This window comes from Dreissena polymorpha, chromosome 2, assembly GCF_020536995.1.
Source record: "Dreissena polymorpha isolate Duluth1 chromosome 2, UMN_Dpol_1.0, whole genome shotgun sequence".
NCBI classification, from domain to species: Eukaryota; Metazoa; Mollusca; class Bivalvia; order Myida; family Dreissenidae; genus Dreissena; species Dreissena polymorpha.
In genome coordinates, this window is record NC_068356.1 from 100,098,114 (window position 1) to 100,113,718 (window position 15,605).

General features: G+C 35.0%; 1 protein-coding gene across 6 annotated transcripts in view; it reads right to left on the minus strand.

The window, feature by feature from the left end:
- Positions 1-5,257: 5,257 nt before the first annotated feature.
- Positions 5,258-15,605, minus strand: part of LOC127868263 (microfibril-associated glycoprotein 4-like) — a 36,814-nt gene continuing 26,466 nt past the window's right edge. For 3 of the 6 annotated variants that reach the window (XM_052409888.1, XM_052409886.1, XM_052409887.1), the window contains 3 exons: positions 10,343-10,439; positions 6,313-6,477; positions 5,258-6,129 (listed from right to left, as the gene is read on the minus strand). In XM_052409888.1, the coding sequence (XP_052265848.1) occupies positions 5,879-6,129; positions 6,313-6,477; positions 10,343-10,439 (513 nt within the window). In that variant the 3' untranslated portion in view covers positions 5,258-5,878. Of the gene's footprint in view, positions 6,130-6,312; positions 6,478-10,342; positions 10,440-10,765; positions 10,906-14,079; positions 14,191-14,756; positions 14,868-15,605 lie in introns of all 6 variants that reach the window. The other 3 variants (XM_052409891.1, XM_052409889.1, XM_052409890.1) reach the window with 2 other exon arrangements.

Below are 15,605 nucleotides of genomic sequence, written 5' to 3' on the forward strand. Positions count from 1 at the left end.
ACGCCGGTCGACCGGCGAGAACCGGGATGATGGCGTAGAATTTTTTAGCGCGGTCACACTATTTCCCGGTGCTGCCCAGGTTGAAGCCGGTAAACAACATGGCAGAGTCATGATTAACCCCGGATTAACTACGGTTTATCCCTCTAAAGCCCCGGCAGAGCCACGGTTGTCGCCGGTAATACACAGGGGGAGCCCCGGTGAAAGCCGGCAGCGTCCCGGCAGAGCCCCGGTATACCGTAAATCCACCGGCACTCACCGGGGCTATACCGGCATCAGACCCCGTCAGAGCTATGACAACGCCCCGGTTTTAACCCCGATAGTCGCCGGTAATGCCCAGGCGGAGCCCCGGTGAAGGCCGGCATTCACCGGGGCACCGGCGACAACTGGTTCGTTTCCGTAGCTCTGCATGGTCCCCGGTGGAACTACGGTGCCGTCCCGGTTGTTCCTGGTGCCGTTCCGGTTGTCCCCGGAGCCGCGCCGGTCGTTGCCGGTCCTTCCCGGTGACTCCCGGAGGTATTGAACATTTTAATACTTTTCCGGAGCCCCGGTTCATTTCGGTCGTCCCCACAGGCATCATAGTGAGACTGGGCCTTTACTTCTTTCCGTCACACTTTTGTTACAGTTTCTCATAGCGCCTTCAATATTGTATTGGTCTCTTACATATTTGGCATGAAGGTACCTTGCATGGACCTCTTCCTTTTGATGAGGTTTGTGGCCACTGTGGTCAAGGTCACCGAGGCTAATAATAGATTTTCTCAGGGTCATGTACTTTAGTGACCAGTGTTATTTGGCATGGAGTTCCAATTTAAAGAAAAAGTGAATGTAAACTTTTACTCTACAATGTATACTATTATTGTCATTAATTATAATTAATACCCGTTTAATTTATTATGAACATAAGGGGAGCATCCATCGTTTTCAACGATACTTCTTGCTATTTTAAGGTAGACGTACTGAAGGATACTTTCATGAACACGCGCTTTCAAATCGAACAAACATGTGGTTATAAAAATACACGTGCAAATTTTTGACTCAGTAGTATGTGGGTGATTTGTTTTACATAAAACCAATATGCTTCAAATGAACTAATTATATGTGTTAATCCATATGCCGTCATGACCACGAATCCGTTGGAATTTTTGCGGCATCATGATTCGTTAAAAAATAATGGAGCTGCAAAGTTATATTTACCCATATTCATTAACATAGTGCGGAATAAAAATCAAGGGGTGGGTAACCTTTGTTCCCTTATAACTTTTTAATTGAAGCTTTGTTTTAAGACGGATTCCATATTCGTGTTCAACGACAAAACGTCATAAAGACAAAAACTAACTCACCCACTCACAGCCAGTCACTCAATCACTAAATCACTTATTAAGTCAATCAGTCATTAAGTGTTGCGGATCAATATTTTGGTATTAATTATCGGATACATTTAGCCCTTAAATAATATTTTAAGTTCGTTCGCACTGTTGCGTTTGAAAAGTCTTTTTCGCTTAGCTCAAGGCAATATTGATAACATCGAGTGAGTGTCTGTAATATAATTACACCGTTGTGTGTCATAATTTTAATAGTTTAAAAAAAAACCTGGGTATAAACAGTACTAATTATGAATGCATATTAATTGAATATAACAATAAATCAAGTAATTTTCCTGGGTATGGTTATTAGAACCAGTAGTACCAGTATTTACAAAGTATACATTTTAATTTAACAACATATTTACAACATAATGAAGTCACGTTTCTGTGTAGAACCAGTACTTGACACAGAAATAAATGAATACAACGAGAACATAATCAAGTTTTCTGGGTAGTGTTAGTAGAACCAGTTCTTACAAAGTATACACATACATTTTACAATATATTTACAACATAATAAAGTCACGTTCCTGTTTAGAACCAGTAATGGTCACAGAAATACATGAATACAACGAGAAAATAACATCATAATGTATACAACAGTTTCCTGGGTACAAAAACCAGTACTGTCAGCATCTCCTCTGCAAAAACTAGTCAGATCTCTAGTTGCAATAATCTAACTCCCAGCTTTTGATCCTCCGGGTCGCTGGGAGTTGCAACTGCTTACCCGATTTTCCATAGAAACGTGCCGCCCAGAATCCGGGCGGCAGTTTAATCGGAAATATTAGCCGCATAAACTATTTTCTGGCATAAATAAACACACATAGATCGAACATATATCCATAATGCGCACATTAAAACAACGTACATGATATGTTATGCTCGCATAATATTCATATTAATCCAATGTTTCAAACACGTCAGCGGTTCATTTAAATGTCTATGTTATTGCAATTGAAGAATCCGAGTATTCAGAGTAATTCTGAATTTGAAAATACGCTATAGACTATCTCCGGAATCCTCAGCGAGATAGATCTCGTGTCTAATCTTCCAATCGTAGTATACCGACTATCTCCGGAACATCCGTAAGATAGATCGAATCGTCAATTCAAAACTTCGGCTTTTGGTTTGATAACGGATTTTGTATATAAAGTTTTTGTTTTGAGTATTTCTCCACAATTCACTCGCAAAGTGACATCGGTAATAACAGGTACTGTGTTTGTAACGATGTATTTGGTATATTTAATTCGATTTTATCGACAAATGTGAGAAATTATTTTTTGGTATTGAATTTCGAGTTACCAAGAAGAACTCTGAGCTGTAGGTATGTACTTATAAAAGCTCAGAGCATTCAAGAAGAACTATGCAGATCTCGCGAGTCTCGTTCTCAGAGATTTGCTTGCGACTACTCCGGCTGAGGCGCGACGAGGTTGTCATAGCGCAGACGTCGTCCTCGTCACTAGACACCTGTCCGAATCATCAGAGGAGAATGAGGAGGAAGACTAGTCTTCTGTGGCGTCTTTAAAATTTCTCTTAGAATATAATGATCAAACTAAAATAATAATCACATACATGTAAATGTACTCACATTGGTCCACATATTAACCGATCAATGTCAGAACTGGTTTAGTCAGAATGTTGATCGCGAAAATAGGCGTCACTGTCAGCATGGTCAGCAAGGGATAAAGTCAACAAAGTATCTCCAACATCTGATGATTTCTGCACTAACTGTCACTGCACAGTTAATATGAAGTAGACAGTTATGGATAAATTGCACCACATTTTGAACACTTTATCGTCCTCCAAAAATTTGGAATTTATAAAAAACTTTGTGATTGTTTTTCCCTAAGAAAAATGTCGACCGCCATGTTTTGCGCACGTCACTCAATATTGCAATCCATTTATTCGAATGATAATAATTTCATTTTTATTAGGAATTGATTTACATACGGAAATTAACAACCGCAACATTTTTTTAAGAAACTGAGTGAAACATTAAAAAGCTTGCTGAACGCAAATTTAAAGTTTGATTACGTCTAAGCTGACATCAAGTTTAGTTTCGTTATCGAATTCAGTTTAGCGTATTGTGGTTTAACGTATTGCGGTTTACAAATAAGCATAAGGCGATTAGCGGTTGCAATATTGCAAATTGCCGATCTAAAACAGGCAATAGCATAACCAAACACTTTAAAGCGGAATGAAATTAACGAAAGAAAAGTACATTACACACATTTCAAATTCAACATCGTTTATATAACATTGTTCATAAAAGATAGTTGTCATTTGTCAACATGAATGGACTGGCGGATATTCCATTCCATAATTATACGATATGCAGCTGTGCTATTAAACTGCACATGATATTTTAGATTTGTTAGTTTTAACCTATTTATTTTAGCTCGATTGCATCGAAAGCCAAAGGCTTATATAAGCGCTCTCTAGTCCGTTTCCTAGGCCTAGAACCAGTACTTGGTTTCTTTGGGGGAGATGTAAAGAACGCTCCCACGGTTGGGATCGAACCCGTGACCTCCCGGTCGCTAGGCGGACACCATATCCATTACACCACGGTGAGATTTGTTAACACCTTGGTTTTAAACACACGCGTTCGACAAAAAGCATTGTAAGTAAAATTAACATTATTTATGAGGAACCCTGCTTTCGATAAAAGCTAAGAGCGCCTATGAGCCATGTTCCACTGTGACGGGCCACACTACGACACTAACTGCCTAAGACGCTATTGAATGTTGCCCAGAAATTAATACACAGATTCGGGACGGTAATGCATCGTATCAGGGTCGTGGGACACATTTAAATTATGTCTGCACATTTTATGCTACATGATACGTATATACGGTCAATTAAACACCACTTTCTAAATTCATTAGATTTCAAATAATTCATGCCTGAACGGGCCTTTAGGGGAAGCTCTTCTTAATAAAACAAGAACATTTTGTATGTGATATATTAACTGGGATTGTATTCCGTACATTGACATGCTAAATCGATTCATATAGGAAACGATATATTACACACACATAAAGTGTAAAATATAGTGCAAAAAAAATTATAAGCACCACCGCCATTATAATATATTATATTATGCATGTAACGCGCCACTAAAACCATTATCCCAACGTACACGATGTTTCAAGGTGTATATTAGAGTCGCCGTGTCGTTTAGTCGGTCGGGGTTGGTCATTTTATCCACATATTATTTTTGAGATTCATAGACTTTACCACTTCGATGTATTAAGATATTGTAAAACTTTTTTTAAATGTCATAACCATCAATTTAAGATATGTAAGACACACTTCTCACGCGCAGTGAATGTGTTATTTGTGGATCATGTGCCCTTGAACTTAGTCATGAATATGGCTGCTTTACCTTTGTCAAAGAACCGCGTGAAATAAGTCACGTATTTGCTGTTGTTTACAATTTGAACAACTTTCCATTTTGAATGTATTGTTTATAAACACCGCGACTTAAAAAATGGTCTCAAAAATCCTCTGAAAATTTCTTGAAATAATTCGCTAAAATAAACCGCTCAGTTTGATTCATCAACAATTTGTTTTATAGGTGAAAGTAAAATAAATCATTGTCATTGATTTGAAACAATATTATTTATTTTTGTTCAGTCATGTAGTAATAGATTGGAAACACTTCGCCAGGTGAGACATATAAATGCAATTATGTGTTGTTAATTCAATATGTTTACACAAAATTTTCGGACATTTCGATACGCACAACGATAAATGCCATTCTTCTTAAACGCTTTTTGAATTTTAAAAAGAGTGTGCGTGTATGTAACGAAAATGTGTTGTTACAATGGCGGGAAACGTATTTGACATGGGAACTATGTAATAAGTGTTGAAAAATAGCTTTTAGAACAATAATGATAGGTAAAATGTATATATTTGGCCGATAATCATTGTACAACTAATCATGTATGCTCGTTTTTGTGCGACGAGAAGTTCTTTTTTCTTGATATGTTCTTAGGATGTTTGCTATGTTTTTTTATATATATTTGTGCATTTGTTCGTTTCGTTGTTTGAAGAGAGTCGCCGTATGAATGTTTCGATATGTGCACAATTCATGCGCGAAACAATATCACAGCTCAAATCTCGTGGACTATTTAAAAACAGTACTTCCGGTATCGGTGTCCTCGTTGATTGTCCTAATTCTCAGGAATTGTACGCTGTTTACAACTGCCCTGCAATTAACTGTGATCGTACTTTAATTCTTTTTCTGTGTAAACGGTGGCTGTAATTAATTTGAAGATGACTGTTCAAGCAACAACTCTTATGTTCATACCTTTTACAGCTATTTCCATTTTACTTTAACATTCGCGTTGAGTTTGTAGTATTGTATCTGGTTTACAGTATTTTGACGAATTATAATAATTTGAATACAAACTAATACCTTGTATTTTTGTTTAAAGGAAATATATTTGATAACAGACTTTTTTCAACATGTCAATAACATGCACATGCTTTTCTGTCATTCTTGTAAAACTCTTTTATTTTTTCTTGAACATCATGGTGCTGGCGGTAAGTCCGATGTCATGGGAAAAACACATTGCGGTATCATTTAGTGATCCCGGGAGGTACAATCCGTTAAGGTTCACTGTGTAGCAGCTATTATACCACCATCCGCCTTGAAAATAATACGCACAGGACTGATTATGATCTTCATCAACGTCGTGATCATATGTACTGAATGCACAACCACGGCACCCATTCTCTACGTTTATTGCATAGCGTAGTTGAACTAAAATATAATAATAGTTACAACACGTTTTGATATTTAATAAGGACGGTTTAAAACAATCGCATTAATAACATTAGATTTGTACTGATAACTTAAGACTGTAAAATTTATCTTTATAATTTAATGTTTTATTATATATACTTAACGTTCACGTATTGTAGAAGTTTGTTGTATATTACTTACGGCCACTGAGCTCTAAACGTGCTCCGAGATTCATCGTATAGGCAGGTCCAGGCTGAAGACTGAAGTTGTCGTATACATCGTAACCCTTGCTTCTATTGAAATGCGTCACATCTAAACGGAGTCTGTGTGAACCAGCTGAAGTAATCTCCTGGATGTATTTTAGACCTTCAATAGAGATCAAAAGATCGTTTTATTTAAGCAAATAGTGACCACCTCGGGTCTGCACATTTCGACACGACTATATTCGCTACTACTGTAATATATGTCATTAGCAAGTAAAGGAATACAGGTCTAGATATATACATATTAACTTTTTCTGCGCTCTCACAGTTTATAAAAGGTTTCATGCAATAGTCATAATGTTATAATAATGTAATGTAAAATACAAAAAACGCATAGAAATATAATTAAACTAGAGATGGCGCGGCACAGGCCGACGCGTATCCCCACGCCGCATAGATGTTATATTAAAAGGCAATTTTGGGTGGACAAGGACTATGTTGGTGGGGCCCTGGGTTTGGTCATGTGGACATGGTTGGTTGGGATATACCGCGTTGTCATAAGAGATTTTCAGTAGTAATTTGAAGACAATTGGTGAATAAATGAAGAAGTTATTTTAAAACAAAATTCTGGGTAGGCGTGGTCTATGTGGGCGGAGCGCCCCAGGGTTGGTTCTGGGGCCGTGCATAATTGAGATTGACCGTTTTGTCATAAGAAAAATTGTGTAACAATAAGAAGTGAATCGGTGTAGAAATGAAGAAGTTATAGTAAAAGGCAATTTTGGGTGGGTGTGGCCTATGTGGCCGGGGCCCTGGGGTGGGTAATGTGGACATGGATGGTCGAGATAGAATCGGTGTAGAAATGAAGAAGTAAATATAAAATAACCTTAAAAAATGAATGAAAATCTCTGACCCGGCCCCATAACTTTTGCCCCTTGGGTCAGATCACAATTCCAAATAGTGCACCGTCGCACATATGCTCAAAAGCTACCATGTGTTTTAGTTTCAAGGTTCTTGTGCTAATTGTGTAGGCGGAGATAGTGGCCAGGACGGACGAACGGACAGACGGCGGAGATAACCACATAATCCCCCGCTCAAATTTGGAGCGTGGGGATAATTAAAAATAAACGCCAAACATTTACGCAAAAACAGTTCTAGTATCACACCTTAGTAAAGCATCTTGATGTCCGTAATCTTAAAGATAATTATTGTGACACTTGCTCATACAATACCAAGAGGAGATACATTGATGTTAAATAAGTATTTAATTAGTACAATACAAATGAACACAAAATACATATATATAGTGAGTGAGTCATATTACTGACGACACTCCAATCTTCCATTCGATCCCGTATTGTAAAGCAGTTTGTTACATTCATGTAAAACAATAAGATATTTATAATTTAAAAGAATGTTGTTCGCTGCAAATGTAGAAGAATATTGTGAAACAATTTTATTTTAATAAGGTTTAAGACATTTAACAGATTCGACATTTCTCCATAAAATCCATAAGTTCCAACGTTCCTTGTTCACTCTGCACTCATCTTATGTAGAATGAAATGAAACACGATATACAGGCGCTGATAAATTTATTTGATAAGTACATTTATCCACCTGCAGTACGTTTTGAGTTACACGCGACACAAATGAACGAAATGTCGTATTGTGTTACAAACGAGTCATACCTCCATTTATTTGACAGAACAATGACTCTGAATTAAATGCGGATACCCAATTTCACATGCTTGTTGATATGTATCTAAATTTCGTCTATCCATGCAGCAATGCAGCAACGCATTTATGAGTTATGCGCGACACTAACGCAACACTATGTTGCTTTATAGAGGACCATTACTCTGCTTAAAACGAATTGTATAGGTGCGAGCGATTACATGTTAATATTTCAAGTTTATCACTGAAGCAGCAAGATATGCTGAGTTTGGCGTGGGACACATTCAAAATGTCAATTATTTGTGCAAAACGGCCATGCCTGTGTATGTGTAAATATTGATCAATGTAACGGCAAAAAGTGCGCTATATAATCAAAGCAAGTCGGGCAAGAATAGATCTATATGAGCGATATATGTATATATATGCCATTGCATTTAAAATATAAAGTAATTGTGAAATTTAATCTCTTTTATCGGTTTTAAAGGAATGGCCCTGAATGAAAGGTATATGAAAGATATAAAGGCATACTAACGTAATACAACACATTGTATAAGCTGCCTCAAGCCGATATGAACGAAGAGGTATGATAACAAAAGAAAACTTCACACAAATGTTCCGTGTGATGCTTTAAGCGAATCCGAGTCGATACAATTTATGTTTGTGTCAATATTTTATTAAATAATAATAGCACAAGTCTCGAGTAAAACTATATATCTCTTCAGAGGTAACAGTGTTAACAAATAATAGATAATTGTGTATGTGTAAGGTGCAAAAAATATAAGAATTTGACTAGAGTAATTGCCCTTGGTATTTCTTGTGTAGGTCTCATTCCATAGTGTGAGTTCAAAGTGCAGATAATAACTAAATATAAAATTTATGTAATAATTAAATAATGTTTAGAAAGAGTGTCGAATACAAGATATATAACTAATTCTGTGATAGTTCTGAATTTATTGTCCTTTTTGTTTGGGCAAAAACTAAACTATAAGTACGAAATTCATATATAAATGATATATGATAGTTTTTACTAAATAAACAAAACATGAATGCGTATAATGTACTATGTAAGGTGAAGGGTTCTTGAGAAACATTTTAATATATAAATATAGACATGTATATAATAGTTGTTTAGCGGAATTAATATTTTTTACTTAAGTGAATTTATGTAAAATAAAAAAAAATGTTTAAGGAATATAGTTTATTCTTCTCATAGTTCCTTTAAAATAAAACATCTTTCTTCGAATAAAGATTACACATTATTTCGGGTAAGACTTTTAAACATAACATTAATTGCTTTATTTAAAACGAATTATTCAATATGTCGGTACATGCTTTGCTTGATCTTGTCTTGCAAAGAAAGCACATTCCAATTCTGTGTATGTTGTGGTGATCTAGAACAATTTTGTCTCATGTTTTGCAATGATGTCAAACCTGTCTGAGATTATATTTAAGCCGATGACATAAACAAATAATTATAATAAATTTGCAACCTAAACTTAACAATAACAAAACAATCGGTTTACAAATAAATAGTGATGAATATATATGTGAGTACTTTTTTTAGTAATATTTAAAATACCAATATACGAAGTCGTATATCAATGAAAAAGAAAAGCAACAAATCATTATGACTCAAGCACTTTGTCACAACATGTGGAAATAAGTTGTTTGTTATAATAATAGACTTTATGATAACCCGTTCTTGCTTTATTAATTCGGACACTAAATACACTCGAAAATCTCATTAGTTTGCCTTCATAGTCGAGGGACAGTTATGTTTTGTATCAAGAACTCCATACCGCCTTACAATTATCTATCCGTATAATTTCTCTTCAGTTCATTTTAGTTCAATAAACGGATCAGAAAATATTGTTTATAAAACTCTGCCTGAACAAAAGAACAGAGAGGAAAGATTCTTTACATTTCCACACGCACACAGCGAAACGTTATGAACATTAAATGCACATATGTTGTTTATACAATTAATAATACTACAACTTGTAAATATTGGCTGATGACCAGTAACTATGTATTACTAGTTACTATTTGCATCAACGTTAAATGATTAAAGAAAACATGACATATCGCATATATAATATTAAGTATGTTTTGATAAACCTTCAATACCTAGTAAATGAATAACTGAAGGTGAATTCTTATTTGCCTTATTCATATAAATCCTTAACGAAACGGACATGGGCATCTTGGTAGCCCAATTGTGTGTTGCTGTTGCAGGAATGTCCTTAATTTGTTCGTAAATAGCATTGCCATGATTGTAATTTGTAATATCTGTATAAGAGTATCATATAGAAAGCGATATTGTCGAAATAATTTAAATAAAAAAGTGGAAATATTACCTAACCAATGTTCAGCATTAACGTCTCCAAAGCCGTTTTCATAATCTATGAAATTTCGATGAAAGGATTCCCTTCCGTTGAAACGTTTCTGAAATACCTGAAATAGCAAAATTTGTTTTTTTAATGAAAAAATCCCTTAATTGTTACATTTCGTTACAATACACTTTAACTACCGTCTAGCCAAATACATCAGTTTCCGTTTCACAGTACAATTGTAACAAGGTGTGAGTGAGTGGAGTGGTTATATTCAATCTATAAATCTGATTCTACCGCCCATCCTCCTCCATCCACCTCTACGCCTAAGTATTTGTGTGAATGAGCGGTATGCTGATATCGTATTTAAATATTTATAATCAAAATACGCTATACTCTTGGCGTCAGAGAAAAGGGAGAGAATTTTTTTTTATATAATTGAACTTATACCGTCCAACCTCCCCCGTCAGTGTCCATGTCGCAAAACACCTGTATCTTCGTGTGAGAGACAGGGGTGGTGATATAGTACACGCCGCTTTGGACAACAGAATTTCGATTCAGTAGATCTGAACAATCGTTTGGGGGTAAAGCTGATCCAAACAAAATAAGAGATACATCTAGACATCCAACAGCTAAACATCGACATACACACTAAACACAACAACAATAAAACTAGTCATAAACGAGGGCCCACATAGAAATTGATTGCGTACTTGTGTTTTTTGGCGCGAACAGTTTCGAACCTAGCGTCATTATTTGTACAATGTTTGCAAAGAACCCTAAGGACACACTTCAAATATTGTATTCAATACTAAGTTGAGAACAACGATATGATTTTAACACACCAACATTAATCCCTTACTTTCGTTTAATATTAATTTCATGTAATTACAATCTTAGTCAATTAAACATTTGAATCGGGGAGGGGGTATGTTCGAAACAAACTTAGTGAAACATCGCGATTAGATGTTAAACAACACATATTAAAACCGTGACACTTGCGGTTTCAGAAAAAAACTACTTTTAATTGTATTGACTATATAAGTCTATATTAATCATAGAACACCTTGGCTGTTGAACCTTTGGTCTGGCATTACATTATGTCAACACACTAAGTAGAGTACGGTGCCATATACAATTCATTCACGAAATACCAAACCATTAACCCTTGCGGTTTCAGACGAGATGCTTTTAAAATTCATTCACTAAATACGTCTCACACAAATGTGTGACCCCTCGGAGAGTTGTCAGTTATCCCAGTAGAGGCATTATTGGAACAAACTTTGAAGAGGACAATTATGTTGAACGCCACATATTAAACCCCTGACACTTTGACTTATAGAGAAGTATTTTTAAGTATGTCACCCTACTCATGAAGCGTAGTGAGAGGCTTTGAAAAATCTTGATTTACGACCATCCAAGGATAATTCATTTTTTAGTCTCATTCAAATAATTCTAGCGGCTTAGGTTGGGACTGTTTACGCTCAAAACAAGACGCACTATGCAAAAAGGGAACAACAAGATCATATTGTAAAAACAAACACAAGCACAACAATAACTTTGCAACAACAAAATTATATTATACGTGTATGATTATTTAATTTGTGTTGCGTTTAATCGATTATGAATGTATTTGTTTAAAAGGCACGGAAGCTGATTCTTGCGCTTTTTTTACTTTGTGATCAACCACAACGAATTTCAATCCGTATATTTATATTATTTGTTAGATTATCCCATGCCTTTATTCAATATTTTGTGGTGGTAAACATCAATTTAAATATCAGTATACAATCAAAACAAAACAAAACAAGCAGATACGTTTTCTGATTAGGACATTGAGTTACCACAAAACAGAATATAAGCTTCGTATAATATCAATATTATTTCCCTTAAAGCGGGTATATACGATTTTGTCAAATATTTATGAATTTATATTAACTGTGTAAAAAACTTATTATATATTTTTTCAATATAAATTAAAATAAAAGTTAAGGAGAACATGTGTCGAAAAATGCGAAATAAGCCAAATATTTAATTCGGAAATTGAAAACGGCTGTACAGCCGAATTCGCCAGCATGTATACCATACATGTACGATGTGCATTTAAACTTACGAGGGGTGTTCCAGAAGTTCGTGGATTTTCGCTATAACTTACATTTGGTAACATAAATGGACAAACAAATAGCATGTTAAGAATATTTCGTCCTTTCCAAATATACTCTCCAAATATCATGGAAATACATAAAACAATAAAAACATATCAGAGATTTAAACATGTGCACAATGCGCACACCGACGCACGTGAAACGTTTCTGTTCAACGTCAATGACGTTATGAAGTTAACAACTGTCAAATCTTTTCCACATAATCACCTCCAACGCGAATGCACTTTATGTGTCGGGAAATCCACTTGTCAAAAGTGTCTCTATACCAGTCAGCGTCAAATGACGACACGATTCGCTTTGCTGCAACTGTAAGTTCCTGTTTACTTGCAAAGCGAATACCGCGCAACTGTGATTTAAATTCCGGGAAGACGCGGAAGTCCATAGGGGCCAAATCCGGGCTGTAAGGAGAACTTAGGCGCTGTAACGTGAAATTTGCCGTAAATTCTGTTTATCAACGACATTCAAACTAAATTTATGGAATTCATGCATTTTTAGCGTATATATAAAGTCCGTGATAATTGGTTTGTATAATATGTAAATTTCATTGACTTTTATCAGCAAGCTGATAAGTTATAGCGAAAATCCACGAACTTCTGGAACACCCCTCGTAGTTTAACGGTTTATAATACAAAGACGAATGCTTCGGTTATTGTAGGAAAATATGTACGTCACTATCGGCTCGGGGCGCTAATTTGTCTTTGCTGCATTTAATGAAATTCGGCGTTAATGTATAATTCTTCTTGCCTATTTTGTGTTATTGTAACATATTTTATCAATATATTACAACTAAACACATATACAAAATCGTATATACCCGCTTTAACGTATGCAATATTTCTTCATGTTGTTTGTCATTTTGCGGCGGCATAAGAAGTCAAAAATAAATGTCATACCATAATTATTTTTCAAAAATTAAGGTTATCGCATAAAGAACAACTTAAGCATAAAAATGCTTACTTACCTGTGACATTAATAACGTGAACTGATCTAGTCGGTATGGCCAACAAGCATCAACATTTACATTATCAGTGCCTAACATAGTACAATATGTGCTTTATTGGTAGAAGTGCTGATTGCTTTTGTTTACATAATATGTGAATGATAGGAGTGTCTTCCATTTAAAAGCACACAAACACACTCTTAACATATTTTTACATGGGATCATTTGAGCCCTTTTACATAATTAACGAAACCGATGTATAACATATAATTTCGTCCACACCATTAGGCAATATAAATTTAAATTATATCGTATACCCATCCAAAGTTTAAATTGGAGAAAAAATGCAGAACTGTTCAGAAATGATAAAACTGGTAAAAAAAATGTCACACATCATGTTTCTGCCACGTAGTAAATCGATACAGTGTACTGTTATACGGTTGCATCAAAGTGGGATACAATGTTCATGTATATTTAAAAAAAAACACGTTAAACACGCGTTAGTACATCGATATAAAAACAAACTTACTAAGTGTTTGATTGAAAAGCAAACACACATGTAAAGTGTATATTTTCGTACTTATCGGGTGTGAAGTTTAATAATCATTTGTTATTTTTTAAAAGGGTTTATTATTTCTGAACATGTTGTGTTAACCTACCAACATCACAGTTCTTCCCTTCCCATCCATTCTCACACTGACATGCGTAGTCGATACTGCTTTCGAAACAATGTCCATGGACACACGGTTGTGTTGTACATTTGCCCGGACCTGAAACACATTAAGTAAACGAATGCTGTAATAAAAAGTCACTTTAAACACGATGCCGCTCAATAATTTTAATAACGGTGAGCATAAAACATAAAAACCGCACGTAAAAAGAATACAATAAACTGCGGTAAATATACTTTGATAGCGTTCAACTTAATTATATAAAACAAACAGTAACCGTCAAATTACATCGCTGTGTTCATTTGTGACTTAATTTCGCTAATAAAGTGAAATCTATTGGTTAATAAATAAGTGGAATAAGTAGCTAGATACACTGTTAAACATGCGATATAAACGAGTTTTGTTCAATATTCTGTAAAGTACATCCATAACTTTTTTATAACATTTCTGCTAAATCCACTTACTATATTTATGTATTTTGTTGTTGTTCTTTTCACACTAGAAACTGTAAAGTGTATTTGTATTAAAATTATGTTCTGTTCTGATAATTATAGCAATGTTTAAACCATCTACAAGGTGAGAGAACATACAATTGACAGTTTTCAATCTTCTTCATAAGAGAAGAGGTAATATTTAACACTTATGCTTCAAACAAACCTACTTACGTTGATCGCAAGTTTTGCCTTGCCAGCCTTGTTCACATTGACAAAAGTAGTCATTTGATCCCGAGAAACAGTTGCCATGAATACATGGATTACTGGAGCATAGGTTTGCATCTGAAAGTAACCATGGTCATAAATACACGAATTACTAATTGACCACATATAACAAATTAAACCAAATATGTTGGCTCTTTAAATAAACTATATATTTTGCTCGAACGTGTTCTCCTAATGTGTGTTGTTTAATTAAACACAATATTAAAGGGGCCTTTTCACAGATTTTGGCATGTATTGAAGTTTGTCATTAAATGCGATCAATTGATAAATATAAAAATTGAATCTAAAAAGCTCCAGTAAAAAAAAATCAAGAATAAAATTTAAAAAAAAAAGAAAAAAAAGTAATCCTTGACAGGGCTCTAACCACTGACCCCTGGAGTCCTGGTGTTAAAGTCTACCACTTATACGACTCGAACATCCGTGCTCATACAATGAAGGGTGTATTTTATACTTCATATAAGCATTCCTCGGAGTTTCGCAAAATACAACGACAACAACAGAACTCTCGAAATTATTCAATCGTTTCGCGTTGCACCGCTTTATAATTTTCAGTTTTTTTAATCGTCTAACGATACATATAATGGCTTTCTTTGAGCATGGTAAATGTTCAGTATTAATGTTTCCTCACAAATATCATAACTAAAACGACAATTTGCGAATCTGAAACAACTTTTTTATTTTTTTTTAATTTACCAAAACGTGAAAAGGCCCCTTTAAAACCAACCTTTAATACCCAATAATTCACACTCTTGAAATAAGTTCTTAATCCACTATTTTATATCATATATATCTATC